The 18,281-nt window shown below is 37.7% G+C and overlaps 2 protein-coding genes across 3 annotated transcripts; one reads left to right on the forward strand and one right to left on the reverse strand.

Annotated features, from left to right (window-relative positions):
* Positions 1-304: 304 nt before the first annotated feature.
* Positions 305-5,829, reverse strand: LOC137710913 (uncharacterized). 2 transcript variants are annotated; one of them, XM_068450074.1, is made up of 14 exons: positions 5,258-5,829; positions 4,745-4,819; positions 4,551-4,658; positions 4,164-4,196; positions 3,964-4,053; positions 3,707-3,832; positions 3,432-3,575; positions 2,586-2,993; positions 2,274-2,408; positions 1,969-2,184; positions 1,586-1,849; positions 1,311-1,448; positions 892-1,194; positions 305-764 (listed from the first exon to the last, which is right to left on the reverse strand). In XM_068450074.1, the coding sequence occupies exons 1-14, from the start codon at positions 5,456-5,458 to the stop codon at positions 543-545; spliced, it is 2,463 nt and encodes an 820-aa protein (XP_068306175.1). In that variant the 5' UTR covers positions 5,459-5,829; the 3' UTR covers positions 305-542. The 2 variants fall into 2 exon arrangements, with proteins under 2 accessions (XP_068306175.1, XP_068306174.1); XM_068450073.1 differs by having other exon boundaries at positions 1,586-1,858.
* Positions 5,830-16,967: 11,138 nt separating this feature from the next.
* LOC137709766 (VQ motif-containing protein 20-like) lies at positions 16,968-17,964 on the forward strand. The gene has a single exon (XM_068448751.1). The coding sequence runs from the start codon at positions 16,995-16,997 to the stop codon at positions 17,712-17,714; it is 720 nt and encodes a 239-aa protein (XP_068304852.1). The 5' UTR covers positions 16,968-16,994; the 3' UTR covers positions 17,715-17,964.
* Positions 17,965-18,281: the final 317 nt, after the last annotated feature.

Here is an 18,281-nt window from a genome sequence, read left to right on the forward strand (position 1 = left end):
ATTATAACACATAAATTAAGAATTAACTGGTCGATACGAACCACTCAGCAAACATTGATGCACAATAGAAGCCATCATTTAGGTTCTGATTGATTTCAAAAACTAAGAAAACTAAGTAAAGAATTCAAACCAATTTAAGGGATTCTTTGATCAATCTAGAGATGTTTTTTATTCCATTCGTAACGAGGACATGCTATCTTCACCAACGAAACAGTATAAACTAAATACCACCAGGGTGTATGTATCTCCCACGTCACGTGCTAAATGCTAGCATAATGTAATACAAGAAAGTCGAAAGGAAAAATACTAGAATAATTTTATTATTATTATTATTATTATTAATTGGACTTTGAATTGCTGCAGAAAAATAGATCAAGCATCATTGACCATATACAATTACGCAGCATGAAGATGGACGTGAACTGTTAGAACTCCATGTAGATACTCTATCCATAAACATATTTCTGTTAATCAACTGAATTATATATGCACCGGAAAATATAACCACCTAAATTAAAGCTCAAAACTGAAAAGTGAACGGCTCAGATTCCGGAAGATCTTCTGCTACTGGAAGGAGATGAGTTCAGGATTTCCTGACCAAGCTCCTTTATCTTGTTAAGAAGTAGTACTTGCTCGGTCTCGAGCTGAAGCATGTACCCTTCTTGCGTATCCTCTAGGGCTTCTAGCTCGCTCATAGCCGTTGAGAGCCCTTCAATATTTCCGTCCTCGATCAGAGACTGAAACTTCATCATCGTTTGTTTCATCTGAACAAACTCATGGTAAATCGCGTGTCAGAAAAGAGTTGGAACTTGATTAAAACATTTTTCGTAAGAACAATGCTAACAATGTGGCACAGGAAGAAAAACTGGAAATGAAAACGAATCTTCTCACCTCACTGGAAATTTTGTGTGCTTTGTTTATGGATGGTTCAGAATCGAAACTTGATCTTTTCTCCAACCCCGGGACTCTTCGCGTGACCTGAACATGGATCTCCCCCCTTATTACATTCTGAAGGGGGATCCACTTGTCTGCCGTCTGGTTTGGAAGCAATCTCTGATATTCCACGACGCAATCACCTATACTTGATGATGGTAACAAGGCATTGTGGTCTTTAACATGCAAGAAAAGGGGGCTGCCGTCATCGGGGAATTCCAAGGTTTGATGCCATTGGGGATTCAGAGTTTTGTACATAACCTGGAGCGCAAGACGTCCAGGTAATAAGAGATTGAAAGCAAAGTAATGGGAAATTAACAAATGAGAGGAAAACGACAGTCACTACAATATTTGAACATATTTGGGACTGCTCAAACCTTTGTTTGTTTCTTCAAGTTCCCGTATTGAACCTTCACATATGGATCACTTGTGCCTCTGATATCAGCAGCAATAAGGTCTTTTCCTTCGATGAGAACAAGTTCAACCCAGCCATTATCTGAACCCTTTGCCGAACCCTGAAATATTCCAAGAAGAGGAACAAAACCGTATTAAACAACACACAGTAAGAGCAGAATGATTCACGCGCATATCAATGAACATTATTGAACATACACATGCGGATGACCAAACAGACTGAAACAAGATTCCGTACCCTTGACCCGTCAGAGCCTTCAACTCTGACTGCTTCTATTTGAAGCCTTAGTTCTCCGGAATTCACTTTTTCTAGGGGGATCCACACATCCCTGACTAACCCTTCAACCAGTCCCTCTAAATTAACTCGTGCGCTGCCAATGTTGTCATCGCCAAATGTGTCTTCATTGAAGCATTTTATCATCAGGTATTCACCTTCTCCAATCTCATCAAATTCAAACTTCTGATTCCAGACGGGATTCAAAGCATGAGCAGTCCTTGTTCTCTGGAGAATCTGGAAAGAAGGTTACGGCAACATATGGTGTTTATAATGTTTGTTTCTGCAATATATAGACTTTAATTCACACGTGAGAGGAAACTATTATGGGAGGTAAAAAATCCTACCTTTCCATATTGCAGTTTAACATATGGACCGCACTTTCCATATCTGTCTTTTGAGATGAGATCTTTTCCTTCCATAACAGATATGTTAACTTTCCTTCCGGTTCTAGGTAGAAAATTTGATGACCCAAACAGTGACCTTTGGGAGGTAAGAAGAGAGTTGTCTACATGTGAACCATCAGAGAATTGCCATTCTTTTAGGACAAGCTTCACCGTCAACTACATGATGCATTGAGAAAAAACATATACTGTTAAAATTAAATAAAAACAAGGGATATAAATCGGTCATAAATCTTCAAATGTGTTACCTCCCCCGAATTGACCCCCTCAAATGGAACGACCAATTCAACTTCTTTTCCACAAAACTCAGCATGTTTTGCTATCACACCAGAATGAGGTCCTACTGCCCAGAATATCGTTGAATCATCCTCAACATACTTCACCTGTCCACAGGGAAGAAAACTTCAACTTAGTTCACACTCAACAAGTTGATGATAACTTCTGCGCAGAGAATATATATTATCAAGTGTTTCTTGTCATAAACGAAAGAAAAAAAAAATCTGTATCGTCACCGTGACTATCATTTCAAAAAATTAAGTTTTGCATCCTAGAAATAGTACCTTAATTTCACAGCTCGCCAGATAGTCATACTTCACATTGTTTGGCGTACACTCATAAAGATGAAATCGAAGATTTCCTGTTTCTTCATGTAACACCATATTAAACTTAGAATTCCAGCCAGGGTTTGAACCCAAACTCACACCTGTTTTTCTAGTTAACTCTTCAAGTTCAACTTCCACAAATGTCCGCAGATCTTTATCAACAAACTGCTCATCTGAACTTCTCTCGAACTGCTTTCTGGACGGGCTTCCTTTCAAACCATTCCTTGAAAGTTTACTTGCTGAAATGACAGTCACGTATATAATTCCTCCAACGGCCTTTTTCCTTAGGTTTACAGCTGGCATAGTGTGACAACGTCGGCGAGGTTCAACCATCGTCTTAACTAAGGTGTCAGTGAAAATTTTAACCTGTAGAGCAAGCAATATATTATTTCTCGAATTATCAAGATTTGCACGAAAATGTGGCTAGATGTATGGTTTTGACCAGTTAAAATTTCAATATTATCTAGTTGAGTGATTATTTACAGAGACTATTAGCTCGTTTGGATGTGCTTTTAAAATGACTGAAAACGCTTTTGGTGAACATGTTTTAGAATTAATTCTTAGTAAACATGCAAGTAAATCTTGGAAAAGCACTTAAAGTGCGTCCTAGAAGAAGCACATAATTGGTGCTTCTTGCAGAAAACACTTTAAGTGCTTTTGGAATCCAAAAATATTTTCTCTAAAAGTGCTTTTAGTCATTTTAAAAGCACATCCAAACGAGCAATATGAACAATTCCAGAGTGATAAGTCGGGTCAACTTAAGTTAAAGCAGTCTCAATTAACTTTCAGGCTTAGGAGTCAAACCAGCCAAGAAGAAACGCCTGGAAGCTCTGTAGCAGGCAGTGACTGGCTTCCACCACTTCCAAAGGCAATTCCTATCCTCACTTCCGGAGCTGACAGAAATGAGTACAAAATTGATTTCCCATTCAAGACCGGCATCAGCAGAAGCTGCAAAAAAAAGCAATTTAATGAATATACCGACCAAAAATATGAAAACCACACAGCTTCTAATTTCTTTTAATAGAAACCTTTCAAGCTGAAGCTTATGAGAAATTGGAAAAGGAAACGACTTTACATACGTCGCCTTTGATGTGAAGACTATTTATAACAATCCGTGCTGTCCCCATCAATGGCTTGGCAAGCTTTGCTTGCAACAAAATACTCATATCATTTGTATCCCAGTCAAAACCCAAACGCATAAGCCGCTGCCAAAATTAACGTAGGCAGTGCACATGAAGATGTCAGGAATTTAGTAGTCATATATCAATTGCTTCAAGACAACGCTACCAAAGTAGAGTACGTACTAAAGTGTGAGAACTGTAAACAGAAGCCAAACCTGATCACCTGAAGTTGACCAACGTGTCCCATGAAGGCCCAAGCTAGGCGGGGATGAACCTAGTGAAAACTCCAGCAATTCAACTTTTTCCTACATGAAAAATGTTTACTCATTAATTACTCATAAAAAAACACCATACAGTAAGAATGAATTCAAATATTGAAATTATTATAAACAAGAAAAAGGGATAGATCGCTCACTATAAGCCTTGATTTTCTGTGCTTCAACCGTTTCTGCATAAAAGAAACTTACGCAAATTAGCATGATCCATTACCAAAACTTGTGTTCGTGAATGTTTGTTTAATGGACAATCTTAGACATCCTACCGAAATCAGAAAATAGCAACAATAATGATCAGAACTTCTTTCAGCATTATAAACATTCAGTTAGTAGATTCAAAAGTAATTTAGGAAAACCGACAGTCAGCAAGTATCTCAAAACTTTAAGATGACTGTTCTAGCATTATAAGAAAGCCAGTGGACGGCCAAGGATGACATGATCATAGAATGCAAGTGGGAGACATTAAGTTGTTAACCTCGTACAGAAAAATTAATATAACCGGTTGATACACAAGGACACATTCTCACCTCAACAATGGACGAAAACCTTATTGATAGCTTCGGGTTCATATAGTTGGGCCATATTTCCATCACCAGCTTATTCAGCCATTCGCAGTGTTCCAGAGGAGTTATAGGCTATATAAATCACAAAGCGAAAATTCAGCCTCGATAAAGCTCAAATGTCATACAAGCCAAATAAAATTCCGGAACAAATATGGTACCGAGGTGTTCAGTATCACTCTCTTCCATTGCTTGTTCAGGTCTTCAACAAGTATCCGACGTTGATAGTTCCCGTACTGCAAACAGAATCAGTGACAGCTTATGTTACATGTCGGTATGATTTCGATAGTTAGATCCTTAAACATTGTGAAATGCAACAGAACAGGAACAGTTTCTAAATCGAAACACAAACGAAAACGATTGGCACTCGTCGGTAGATAATCATAACCAATGAATAAACTAAAACCAAAGTTAAATTAAACACCATATTCTCAACAACTGGAAACAAAAGTAAAACAGTTAAAAGTTCTCCAAACCAAAAATCACATTGACCAAGTTGACCAATTGAACAGTAAATTCTTTTTCCACTAACATTTATGTAACCTACAGATATGGATCACCCAGAGTCCGCACAGTTCGAATCTCGCTCTCTAGATGAATTTAGCGTAGGCTATTGCTCTCGAATCGAAAAAACTACAAATACATAACACAGTTACGCAAAGAAGCAATTTTACCTGTACGGTTGCCCAAACAGCAACAGCAAGTGGGACCCAGTTGGAGAAGGAGAAAACCCATCTCTCAAAAGCCCAGGCAAACAAAACCAGAGGTATCAAAAATGGCAGAAAAGGCTTCTCTGCCATCACATAGTTGAAGAACTCCACTGCATCCTCAAAGCTCAACCTCCTCCCCTTCCTTCTATTCATCTGAGCAGGCATCTAAATAAACCAACTTTAACAATTCACTTTTCCTCTAAATATATACAAATATATATATATGTATATATGTATAGATAATAACTAGAATCTCCAAAGTTTCATGCTTTACTGAGGAACATAAAGAACCCAGAAATAAAAACAAATTCTCAGGTATGAGATGTGGGAACCGGGGTTTTTGGAATTTAATTTGTGGGAAAATGTGAGGAATATTTATGCGATACTTTGCCCGTTGAGGAAGCTTAAGACGGTGAAATAATCTGACAGAGAAATCAGAAGCAGTTGGCTGCAATGGTTTTCCAGTTTTAGAGAGGGAAACAAGAGAGAAGAAAAGTCAAGCCAGAGAGAGAGACGGGGAGGAGAAAAGATAAATAAAATCCCCAAGTCTTTTGTTAACTACTACGAAAAGTGCTTCAACTTAAGCGCTTGTCTATGTGGTGGGCCACACTGGAACCCTTCTTTTGCATTCGGCCTTTGATGGTGGAGGAATCGTGTGCTCTTCGATGGACTCCATCTGACGGCTGAGGATCGTCTGTGGGCGTATGCCGTGTGATCTCATTTGAAGCGCGGGTATGTTTTGACCGGTGACAATGTACATGTCAGAACTTGTTGGCGGTTGCCTATTGAACGTTGAAGCTGGACTCGTTCCACTAACTACCAAAAAGCTTTTCAAGGACATTTTTGTCTTTTAATGTAAAATAAAAATATTTACAATGATTTTTGACCGTATAATATACGATAAACAAAAGTGATTGGAAGATTTCCGAAATCATCGTAAAGAGGATCCGAAAAAAATCCTCATTCATCTTTCCTTTTTTTTTTTTTGTGATAGTTGCATTACAAAACTTGCGCATTATACATAATTAGCTCTGGCAGACAATTTTATGTATCACATAACATAATAGCACACGTCACTAACACACCGACATGTGGTACTGCGGTAGTACCAATTCATATGCTTGAATTAGTTTTGTTCGTACAGTCTAAAATACTTGGATCCAGATTTGGTGTCTCTTTACATTAGACAACATGTCTCTCCACTTTTACTTACTAAGATTTATTTCGAACTTAGGACCAAGTCGTATTGGAATCTGATTTTTGTGTAACCCATTGACCAACACAAACCATGGTCTCATTTGGTCGTGGCTTTTTTTACATGTTTATTTTTTACACTATTAAATTAGGCGATGGTGATTAGAGCACTTCCAATGTAGGAAGGTTTTCTGGGCAATAGACAATTTAATCCCCTTAAATGAATAGTAAGTGACTGCAATCATGAATAACTGCCCAAGTGGATCTCCACTCTTAAACTGAATAGTTATGACAATTGGTATTAGAATATTTGTATTTTTTTTATTTTATAAAATAATAAAATATATTTTTATTTTTAATTTCGGATAATAATAAAGATTGGTTTAAAGTATTTGAAAGTATTGAAATGTAGTGTAAGGTGGAAGAACATAATTAGGTATTTATAAATAAATAAAATTATAATTTTTTACATTTTTAATTAGTTTTTAATAAACTTTTTTATAATTTCTATAATTTGTTTGATAATTAAAATTGTAACTGACATGATACCATCACATAGGCAGGGTGCTAGGCTAGGTAATTATTGCCTCACTTCTTCATCAGACTCATCTTGGGTCCAATTGCCCGAGTGGGCTGGAGTGTTTTGGGGAGAGAGAGAGAGAAAGTGGATTAGGTTGCCTATTCCTAAGACAATAAGCAAGGGTATAGTTGCTCTTAAGGAGAGCTGAAATATCTCTGTGGATTTTTTCTGTCCTCATAAAGAATTGTCTGTCATGGAAAACCATTTGGTCATTTTATAAAAAAAAGATTAACAAAAGAAAACAAAGGAGGAAATAATATGGTTCCAAGTTTTCTTTTCAATGTCCAATAGAATGTAGGACGTCGACAATGTCGACACACCAGGAATCATGAAAATGATCGATCTCACTAATATTAATGGATGGTGGTTGTTTGTGCAAGTGAAAAAGACAAGCAATCGCTTACACACCATATTTCTTTGGTATGGTTGAAGGATGAAGCTATCGAAATTGCTTTCACTGTTATCTTCATTTTCCTTCAACAACAATATATATTGCTTTTCATGCACCGATATAGCCGAGCTAGTTAGAATATTGTGCTTCATTATCTACATTTAAATTTAAATCCCTCTTTCTACTAAATTTGTGTATTTTATCCTATTATTTGCCCAAAATAAAATGTCTCTTTTTCACTTCAGAAAAGTTTATGGAGAGATTTGCTAATCTAACCATCAGCGACAAGATAATACTCACAACCTCAAGCTGGAAGGATTTACGCGAGAAACTTAATTACCAACTTTCACCGATATGAATTTACGTATAAATTTACAAATCGTGCATTAATGAGAAATTATGGCAACTGGAATCAAACTTAGATTGGGAGTTAACCACAAACCCGTCCTTACCAGCTAAACCAACCCTCGTTGGCAATAAAATATTGTCTTTTCAACTTAAAAAGTAAACAGTAAGTTGTTTTACATTCCAAAAAGAATAATTTAGAAGTACTTTTAAAATAACTGAAAACGTTTTTGGTAAAAATGTTTTTGAAACCAATCCTTAATAAATATTCAAGTGGATCTTGGAAAAACACTTTAAGTATTTCATACAAGAAACACATATCACAGTGTTTTTGAAACCCAAAATCAATTTCACTAAAAATGTTGTCAGTCCTTTTAAAAGCACTTCCAAATAAGAATATATTTAAGTCTAGGAGCTCCTTCTCCTCACCTCCTTTGTAATAAACTTTATTTTTTAATTTTTGGATCAAATACTAGATTAGCTAAAGTGGTTAAGGATGCAATAAAAATTAAATAACAACGATTTTAATATATATATATATAGAGAGAGAGAGAGAGAGAGAGAGAGAGAGAGAGAGAGAGAGAGAGATAGAGGCTTGCCATTACGGATCATGTTCCTAATTAATTAAACACCCAAAGACCAAGACTTGTTTTTCAAAAAAAAAAAAAAAAAAAAAAAAGACCAAGACTTGCCGTTTAACAGTTCTACAGAAGAAGCACATGTCGCATTAAAAATTAAATAACAACGATTTTAATAATATAAACTTTTCAAGAATATTTACCCGACAACGACCCTAATATTTGTGTTCTAATTAAATTCAGATCAATCCAATTCCATCAACGTAATGACATAAGATAAGAGTAGGTCAGTGGTATCCTTTTGCTTTCACACAAATGTCCAAGTAAACATTACCATCTGCTAAGATTGCTATTTAATAAATTAATTAATTACTCATTATTGTTGCAGTATAATCAGGCCCTTTAAAATGAAGGATTCTCATTTTTTGAAAAAGATGGGGATTTGTTGTGAGACACAATTCACATTGAAGTTCAATGATCTGAATCATCTATTTTGTAAGTCTTGATTCATAGATCATCTTTGTAAAAATTCAATTTAACCCTAAACATTTCTTCATTTAATTATCACGATGAAATTTCAATGTTTTTTAGAATATAGTATTCGTCAATTTCTTTGAATTCAATTAGATGCCTCAAATATTTTCAATTTGGCTAATATGTTGCAAGGATAACATATGAGGTGTAACTTGAAAAATAGAAGGTTTGAACCACTAAAATTCGATTGTGGAGTGGACCTCACAACTAATCCTCATTTTTTTAAATGAGAATTTCTTTCCTTAAAGGCTTTGCGGTGGTATAATAGTATTCTCTCAACTAGTAAATGAAAGTTTTAGTTTTGTGTTCAACTCACAAGAACAACGAGTTTGATATACTCCGCTATAGTCAACCTGTATAATTTAACTCAAACCTCGCCCGCCTTAAACTAGAGCATATGACATATCAAATTAATTAAGAAGAACTAAGGGAAACTTCTTATTCATCAATGATCATCATGTACGATTTATAATGAAATATGTCATTGACTATAAGACGCCACTAACATATTTTGTCTTTTACTTTTAGATATTTTGGTGGTGTCACTGTCACGTTTATCATGCATAGATACGAAAAAATAAAAATAAAAAAAAATTACAATTATTAAACTAAGCACTTAAAACGCAAGGACTAAAATAATCACTGCTAAAACTCTTGGGGCAACTAAATCAATGCCACGTTGAGTTCGCCGAAGAAATAGAGTATTTCGGAAAATCATTCCAAAAACATCAATTTTTGATAAGATATGAGACGTTTCATTTTAAATTATTTGACAATGAAATAAGTAATTTAATTTTTCATAAGTTTAGTTTTTACAATGTATCTTAATTTTCTGATATAAGATTTACACTCCCTACGCGCTCTTTCAACAATTCACATGTAAAGTTATTTGAATGTAACACATAAAAAACACTTATTGAACCGACGTGGAAGCACGTAGACCATATATCAACTAAATGTAGAGGAAATATATCTTGAAATCTTAAAGAAAAGGAAGCAGATCAAATGAAGTTTGTTGATGAGCGGATCACATATGTATTAATCATGCCATGTTCTTGGATTTCTTCCCGGCCGGCCGGGGCCCGGGGACCATACATCAACTAAAGCGTACATACAGCTTTATGGACCACAGCTTGGCACTCGAGCTTTCGCAAGCTTACATGCATATTCCTTCTACACACTTAAACTTGCTAAATCACATGAAGTACAACGACACCAACAAATCAGCCTTTTTATCGAAAAAAAGAAAGGAACAATTAACTTTAATTTCTATCCATTGCTTTCTTTTTTTTCTTACATCACTCATTCGTCAACCTAGCTCATTACTTCATGTGCATATTGGAAGCATGCATATCCAGTTGATGTGCACTTTTAGGGTGTGAATACAAGTATTATATATTAAGGAAGATAACAAGTCTTCCATTTCTGTTGATGTTAAATAGTTTAGTAAAAGCTAAATGTGGTTAGTTTGTTATTAACTATAGTTAGTTAGGATGGTTATAAGTTTAGTTAAAATAGTCAAGGGTAGATTTGTAAAGAGCCAAAGGCTATATATATTCTCTTCTGTGTAATTGTACATTCATTGAGTAAAAATACAATCTTGTAGAAGAAGTTTTATCATTCTTTATGGTTTCAGAGCCAGTCGCCTCACGGCTCTTCTCGATCCTCTTCTCTTCCGCTTCGATTTTCTGATCTGTACCTCGATTTGATTGTTCTCTGTGGCGACTTTGTTCTGCTCATGTTGATCTTGATCTGCTTTCTTGCTCTCTCATGGCGACTTCGTCTGAGTCGGTGCCTGGTATCCATCCCTCTTCTAACCCTAATTCCTCTTCATATTCCTCTCTCACAATCCAAAACATTGGCAGCATGGTGCCAATCAAGCTCAAGCAGACCAATTATCTGCCATGGTGTGCTCTATTTGCTCCGATTCTTCGGCGATATCGTCTTCTTGGTATCGTCGATGGCACAGATTCCTGTCCCGCCCCTCTTCTGCCTGATCGCACTCTTAATCCGGATTTTGAAGTTTGGTATAAGAAGGATCAAAATCTTCTGATCTGGTTTAATTCCACGTTGTCTAAAGAGGTGATTCCTTTCACAGTTAGCGTTTCGTCTTCTCGTGATCTATGGCTTAAGCTCGAACAAAGATTTGGGGGTGTCTCTGATGCACATGTTCATCAGCTTCGCTCTCGACTTCAAAGTGTTCATAAAGGTTCTCGATCCATGTCTGATTATTTGCAAGAGCTCAAAGAGATCTCCGACTCTCTCATTGCTGCTGGATCCTCAATTTCCGATCGCGATCTCATCGCTGCTACTCTGGCTGGTCTTCCTGATGAGTTTGAATCATTCACCGACTTCATCATGCTTCGATTAACTTATACATCTTTGGATGAATTGCATGGCTTGCTCCTTACCAAAGAGCTCTCTCTGAATCGTCGCAAGAAAGGTGTCTCTTCCAGTATGTCTGAACCATTTCATGCCTTATCAATTCACGCTCAACCTCCACTTCTTCCCAACCCACCTCAGGTGTATGTTGCTCAAAATTCACCACTTCAGCACTTTTTTTGTTATAATTTGAATCGGGGGAAAATCAATCGTGGCACTTATCGTGGCAATCGAGGTTCTTATCGTGGTAATTTTTCCACTAGTAGCTTCAATCGTTCTCATTCATTTGCTCTATCTCGTGGTTCTTCTTCTGGTCCTCGGGCTCCTTGTCAGATTTGTGGTAATTCAAGTCATGAAGCGCTTGACTACTTTGACTGTATGAATCCTGAGATATGTGGTCGCATCCCTCCTGCCAAGCTCCAAGCAATGTGTGCTCGTTCCAACGCCAAGCCCTCTCCTACTTAGTTAATTGACTCAGGAGCTACTTCGTACATTACTAATGACATATCACACATCAACTCTCCTACTCCCTACACTGGTGAAGACAAGGTTTATATAGGTGATGGTAAAGGTCTGTCCATTTCTCATGTTGGTTCATCTACATTATGAACCCCTATTTCTTCTTTTACACTGTCAAATGTTCTGCATGTTCCTCACATACAACACAATTTGTTGTCTGCCTTTCAATTTTCCGGGACAATTATTGTTCATTGACTCTTGATTCTGATGGATCCGTTGTTAAGGATCGTTCCACGGGGAAGACGCTTTTGCGGGGTTCAGTTAAAGACGGCTTCTATCCTTTGAAGTCTACTACATCTCCTAGTCTCGTCTCTGGTAACGCTTCTTCTTCACTTGCTGCATCATTTTTTGTCAGTGTTAAAGCTCCAATAAAGATATGGCATAGGCGCTTGGGTCATCCATCTTCTGCTATTTTCCATCGGGTAATATCTACAAATAATCTTGCAGTGCAAGGCAAGTCTACAATTGATTTTTTCTGTTCAGATTGTGCATTGGCAAAGAACCACAAGCTTCTTTTTGGTCTGTCTTCTTCAGCAACTACTCACAGTCTTCAACTTGTACACTGTGATTTGTGGGGACTTGCTTCTGTTACATCTAGTAGTGGTTTCCGATATTACTTACTTCTTGTTGATGATTTCAGTAAATACAGTTGGTTTTTTCCTTTGAAAGCAAAGTCGGATGTACTTTCTACATTTGTTACGTTCAAGAACTATGTAGAAAATTTGCTTGGTAATAAAATCAAAGTGTTGCGTTCAGATTCAGGGGGTGAATTTACTGGTCATTCGTTTGCATCTTTTCTTAGTGCACATGGTATTTTTCATCAATTCAGCTGTCCACACACGCCTGAACAAAACGGTTGTGCTGAGAGAAAACAGCGCCATCTTGTTGAGACCACTCGGACTTTACTTGTTGCTTCTCATGTCCCTCATGTGTTTTGGGTCGAGGCTTTCTCTACTGCCCTATATCTCATTAATCGTCTTCCCATTTCTGGTGTTTCACAATCTCCTTGGGAAATTTTGTTTCATCAGCACCCGAATTATTCCAAACTCAAAGTTTTTGGTTGCCAATGCTTTCCATGGCTTAATCCTTATATTCACAGTAAATTGGATTCTAAATGCAAGTGTTGTGTGTTCTTGGGCTATAGTCTTCAGCATAAAGGTTATCGGTGTTTTGATTCGATCGGCAACCGAGTCTATATCTCCCGACATGTGATCTTTAATGAAGAATACTTTCCTTTTCAGTCTCTGCCCCTTCCTACTTCTAGCTTCCGCAGTGTTACTCAAGTTACTTCTCCTTCAATGATCTCTATTTTAGCAAGTATACTCATCCTGCTTCTTCTCCACCTGCTTCTTCTATAACTCCCGATCCTTCCCCAACTCCCGATGTTTTTCCCCCTCTAGTTGCTTTTCCCACTCCAGATGCTTCTCCAACTCCAGATGCTTCTTTAACTCCGGATGCTTCTTACTCTACTTCTACCTCTATGGTTAATGCTTATCCTATGGTTACCCGATCCAAAGCAGGCATCTATAAACCTAGGGCTTATGCAGCAACTAAGCATCCTCTGTCCATTGCATTGGATTATGTTCCCAGCACTTATTTACAAGCATCTAAGTTTGCTCACTGGCGAGCTACGATGCAGGATGAATACAGTGCCTTACTGTCTACAGGAACTTGGTCCTTGGTTCCTTCTCATTCTTCTCAAAACATTGTTGGCTGCAAGTGGGTGTTTCGTGTCAAGAAGAAGCCTGATGGTACTGTGGATCGTTCCAAGGCCCGGCTTGTTGCCAAAGGTTTTCATCAACAAGAAGACATTGATTTCCAAAAGACTTTCAATCCTGTTGCTAAACCGGTTACCATTCACATACTTCTTAGTCTTGTTGTTCAACATAATTGGTTTCTAAACCAGTTAGACATCAGCAATGCCTTTCTTCATGGGGATTTAAAAGAGGATGTCTACATGCTTCAACCCCCGGGTTTTATTGATCCTCTTTTTCCCAGTCATGTGTGCAAACTTCAGAAATCATTGTATGGTCTTAAGCAAGCCCTTCGAGCTTGGTTTGAAAAACTATTTCAAGCTTTGCAGGACTTTGGCTTCCATCAATCTTCATCTGATGCATCTTTGTTTGTACTTAATGGTCCTCAGTTGGTTATTGTTCTCGTTTATGTTGATGACATTCTTGTTACTGGCCCTAATTCTCATCTCTGTCATAAATTCATTCAACAGCTCAGTGATCGTTTTCCAGTGAAGGATCTTGGTCCTTTACACTATTTCTTGGGGCTGGAAGTCCAACGGTCTTCTCAAGGGATTTTTCTTCATCAAATTAAATATTTACTTGATCTTCTTCACCGGACTAATATGCAGGGTGCCAAACCTTGTTGCACACCCTTTGGCTCCTACAAACTGGATCATACTGGTTCTCTTCTACCCTATCCCACTGAGTATCGCTCAATTGTTGGAGGTCTTCAATACCTCACGTGGACTCGCCCGGATCTTGCTTTTGCTGTCAATCAACTCTACCAGTTCATGCATGCTCCGCGTGACCAACATTTACAAGCTGCCAAACGAGTTCTTCGATTTCTACAAGGTTCTATCTCTCAGGGAATATGGTTTACAAAGGGTCATGTTGATCTTTCCGCATACTCCAATGCTGATTGGGCTGGAAGCACGTTTGATCGACGATCCACCAGTGGCTACTGTATCTTTCTTGGTCCCAACCTCATCAGCTGGAGTGCCAAGAAACAAAATACTGTCGCCCGTTCTTCTACAGAAGCTGAATATAGGTCTCTGGCTCATACGGCTGCAGACCTCACTTGGGTTTGTAAAATCATTCGTGACCTTCACTGTCCTCTTCCTAAACTGCCTACACTGTGGTGTGATAACATTTTAGCCATCTCCTTAGCCTCTAATCCTGTTTTTCATGCTCGCACGAAGCATGTTGAGATTGATTATCATTACATTCGTGAACTGGTTCTAGCTAATCTTCTCAAAGTCCAGTTTGTTTGCAGTGCCAATCAATTAGTTGACCTTCATACAAAATCTTTGTCTAAACCTCAGTTCCGATACTTATGTTCCAAGCTTCCCATTGGAATCAACTCTGATTCCTCCTCTCGCTTGAGGGGGTGTATTAAGGAAGATAACAAGTCTTCCATTTCTGTTGATGTTAAATAGTTTAGTAAAAGCTAAATGTGGTTGGTTTGTTATTAACTATAGTTAGTTAGGATGGTTATAAGTTTAGTTAAAATAGTAAAGGGTAGATTTGTAAAGAGCCAAAGGCTATATATATTCTCTTCTGTGTAATTGTACATTCATTGAGTAAAAATACAATCTTGTAGAAGAAGTTTTATCATTCTTTATTATATAGTACAACTATAAGGATCATTATCTTGACATGTTGGCTACAATGCTAGCAATTTTTGCGTCTAATTTTAGCATTTGGACCTTTTTACTTCTTTAAATGACGCATGTCGTTTTTTTACACACAATGATTGAAGAAAAATAGAAAAAGGTCTTGCTTTTTGTTTAAAAAAATAATATGTCTTACGTGAAGAAGTTAAAAGGTTCAAGTGCAAAGGTTAATGCAAAAGTTGATATGAATTCTTTTAAAGATAAAGCACAGTGTCAAAGTGCACTCTGGCATATATGAATATTTATCTTAGCATGTTAACCACCTTATAAGTGGGCAATACATATATGTAAACTAAGAGGTCATTTGATAGTCATTTCGTTTTCACAATCTCTAAAAACAAGCACATAAAAAAATCAATATATAATGTGAATAATGAAAAAGAGTAATGCTAGGATAATCAACTTTTTAAACTAAATTTGCTACTATATGATATGTCACCAATAGGAAATAAGAATGTTAATTAACACTTGAGTAATAATTTAATCATCAACAACCACGTCTTATAATTTACAAAATTTAATCTCAAAAGTTAGTATCCATTGCATTACAAAGAAAAATGAAATAAATTTTATCGGTTTATATATAACACTATGCATATGTTGAACATTCCACTCTCCATTAACGTGTAAAGGCTGCATATATATCAGCATAAACCGACAAGTTTGGGACCATCTCAACTGAAGAGAGCATAGAATATAATTATGATATATCCCACTTTCACATCTTGGATGGTCAGAATGTTCTCCAATCTAATTAGAGATGTGTCAGTTAAAAATTTCACAGCCTATCGCTAACTCCAGCCCTTTTAATTCAAGGCCTTAGGGTTTGCGGCATGCGCGATTGATTTCAGTAAAACTCGTACGAATCTGATATCAAAAGATGTAATGTGCAGCGGATTGAGTTTATCATACAGCATGACTTGTTTAGTCAAGGAAGTAGCAGTTGATATTTGCAGACTAAAACCTTTATAATATTACGTAACGATGTGAGTTTCGTGCCGAATAATTTTTTTGACATTAAGAGCTATATATAGTGCATTCCATGTATCTTGAGTAAAGTGGGAGATGAGAGATTTGAATGCATGGAAAGCGTGAAGATGGTTTAGAGAAGCATGCAATTGCAACTCATAAAGAAGTGCCAAGACGACAATATCCTAGCTGCCAAGAAATGTAAGTACAAAAATAATCAAACTACTTCTCCGATGAGCCCTCAAATTCCACCACCGCACCCCTTCCCCATACAAATCTCAACGGTCAGTCCACCTGGCACATCCCTACTGGCCCAGTTCGACAATTTCGGAACCACCTCCACACTCCTATGTCCACAATCCAATTAAAATCCCCATACGTGGCACAATACGACTCGAAAAGCCCACCCATCCAATCGTAGGGACGCCTGCACTCGATCAATGAACCCTAATACATTCCCCATATTACACCATACTTACGTTGTGTAGGTACCTTCAAATTCGAAAATTTTCTTATTATCTACGTGCACATGCATTGAGTGCTGATTTTTTTTTTTAAACCATTAGATCAAATTCAATGGTTGTCGATTCATGTAGTTCTCAACAAACATTGTACATTTAAATTTAATACCTTCTAAATTTGTTTCAACAAATCCCATGCAAATAGGAGCAAAACTTGTCACACGTACTTATTTCCACCTCTATATATATTTCCCCTTCATCTAATTTCTTGTACTTTTGAGAGGCCCTTGCGCGCTTCCCTGCGCCCAAATAAAAGTGTCCCCACAAGTGCCAATATTTACAATGAGCCCACATGCAAACGCAAACAAAAGGGACGTGATCCGCACCAACAATAATCATGGGACGTCGTTTTACCCTCCGCCCTTGAAGATCAACAGGGACTCCCATTTCATCAAGAAGTCCTCGTCCTCGTCTTCGGCCTCGCCGTCCTCGTCAGCTTCGTCGTCCACATCTTCCCTCGTGAACGCTGTGGCTGGGGTGAAACCGCCCCAGCAACAGCGCCACCCGGTGATTATCTACACGCATTCGCCCAAGGTCATCCACACGCACCCGAGAGATTTCATGGCGTTGGTGCAGAAGCTCACGGGGCTATCGCGCTTTGAGGATGACAGGCGAGAGCCTCATCCGCAGCCGCCGCCTCCTTCAGCAAAACGCGAGGTTAATGTGGAGAGTTTGTTGGAGGAGAAGATCATGAATAATAATAGGATCACCGTAAAGGTTATGATGAGGAACGAGGACAATGATTCGTCGTCGGTTATTACGACGGAGGAGAATTGTAGCAGCAAAAACATTACTAATAATAATAACAACAACAATAACAATAATAATGTAGGGAGTGTCGTAGGTGTAGGAGGAGGAGGAGGAGGAGGAGGAGGGGATGGTCAGGTGAATTCCTGCTTCGTGCCGCCTAATCCTTACCTCGGAAACATTCCGGTTTTTACGCCGAACGCCACCGATTTCTTGTGCTCCAATTCCATCAACCACCTCTTCACAGCAATATGACGATCATCCTGGATGGTGATCATGATTCATGATCATGCGGCGGCGGAGGAGAAGTACAACTTTGTGATGGAATGGCCCTGCCTACGCGACTAAATTGAAGGCCTGCCTACGTGACTAAATTGAAGGGAAGGATTCGCCGTTTTTGTTAGAATTAATGTTTAATTATTTGTTGGTTTTTGTTTTTCATCAATTTTTTGTTGGAGTTAATGTGGATGCCTGCAAGCTGCCAATAAAAGTTCTAATTTTCTGAGGTAGAACTTTTTTTCAATTCTTTTTGTCAATCAATTTGTCGAAAACACGATTGAAATTAGAAATCTGTTTGTTCGGATCACTTCATACTTAATCGTTGTAATCTGATAATTAACTCATGTTTCTGACGGCTTGTTGTTTATCAAATCGAAATGGATGGATGGAGGAGGAAAAAGATAAGGCCAGGCATATTGATTAGAACAGATGTGCTACTTTATGAATCCTAATTAAGGGGGTTGTATTCAATTGGGAATTGAGAGATTTTAATAGATTTATAAATCCAGGGATTTTTATAGAATTTAATTGATTTGTAGAGAT

This window comes from Pyrus communis, chromosome 12 (assembly GCF_963583255.1).
Source record: "Pyrus communis chromosome 12, drPyrComm1.1, whole genome shotgun sequence".
NCBI classification, from domain to species: domain Eukaryota; kingdom Viridiplantae; phylum Streptophyta; class Magnoliopsida; order Rosales; family Rosaceae; genus Pyrus; species Pyrus communis.

Coding starts and splice junctions, on each gene's coding strand:
- LOC137710913 (XM_068450073.1), bottom strand. CDS start 5,458: ATGCCTGCTCAGATGAATAGAAGGAAGGGGAGGAGGTTGAGCTTTGAG. Junction 2,994..3,431: donor CAGGCGTTTCTTCTTGGCTG/GTTTGACTCCTA, acceptor CTTGCTCTACAG/GTTAAAATTTTCACTGACAC. Junction 1,859..1,968: donor TTAAACTGCAATATGGAAAG/GTAGGATTTTTT, acceptor CCTTCTTTCCAG/ATTCTCCAGAGAACAAGGAC.
- LOC137709766 (XM_068448751.1), top strand. CDS start 16,995: ATGAGCCCACATGCAAACGCAAACAAAAGGGACGTGATCCGCACCAAC.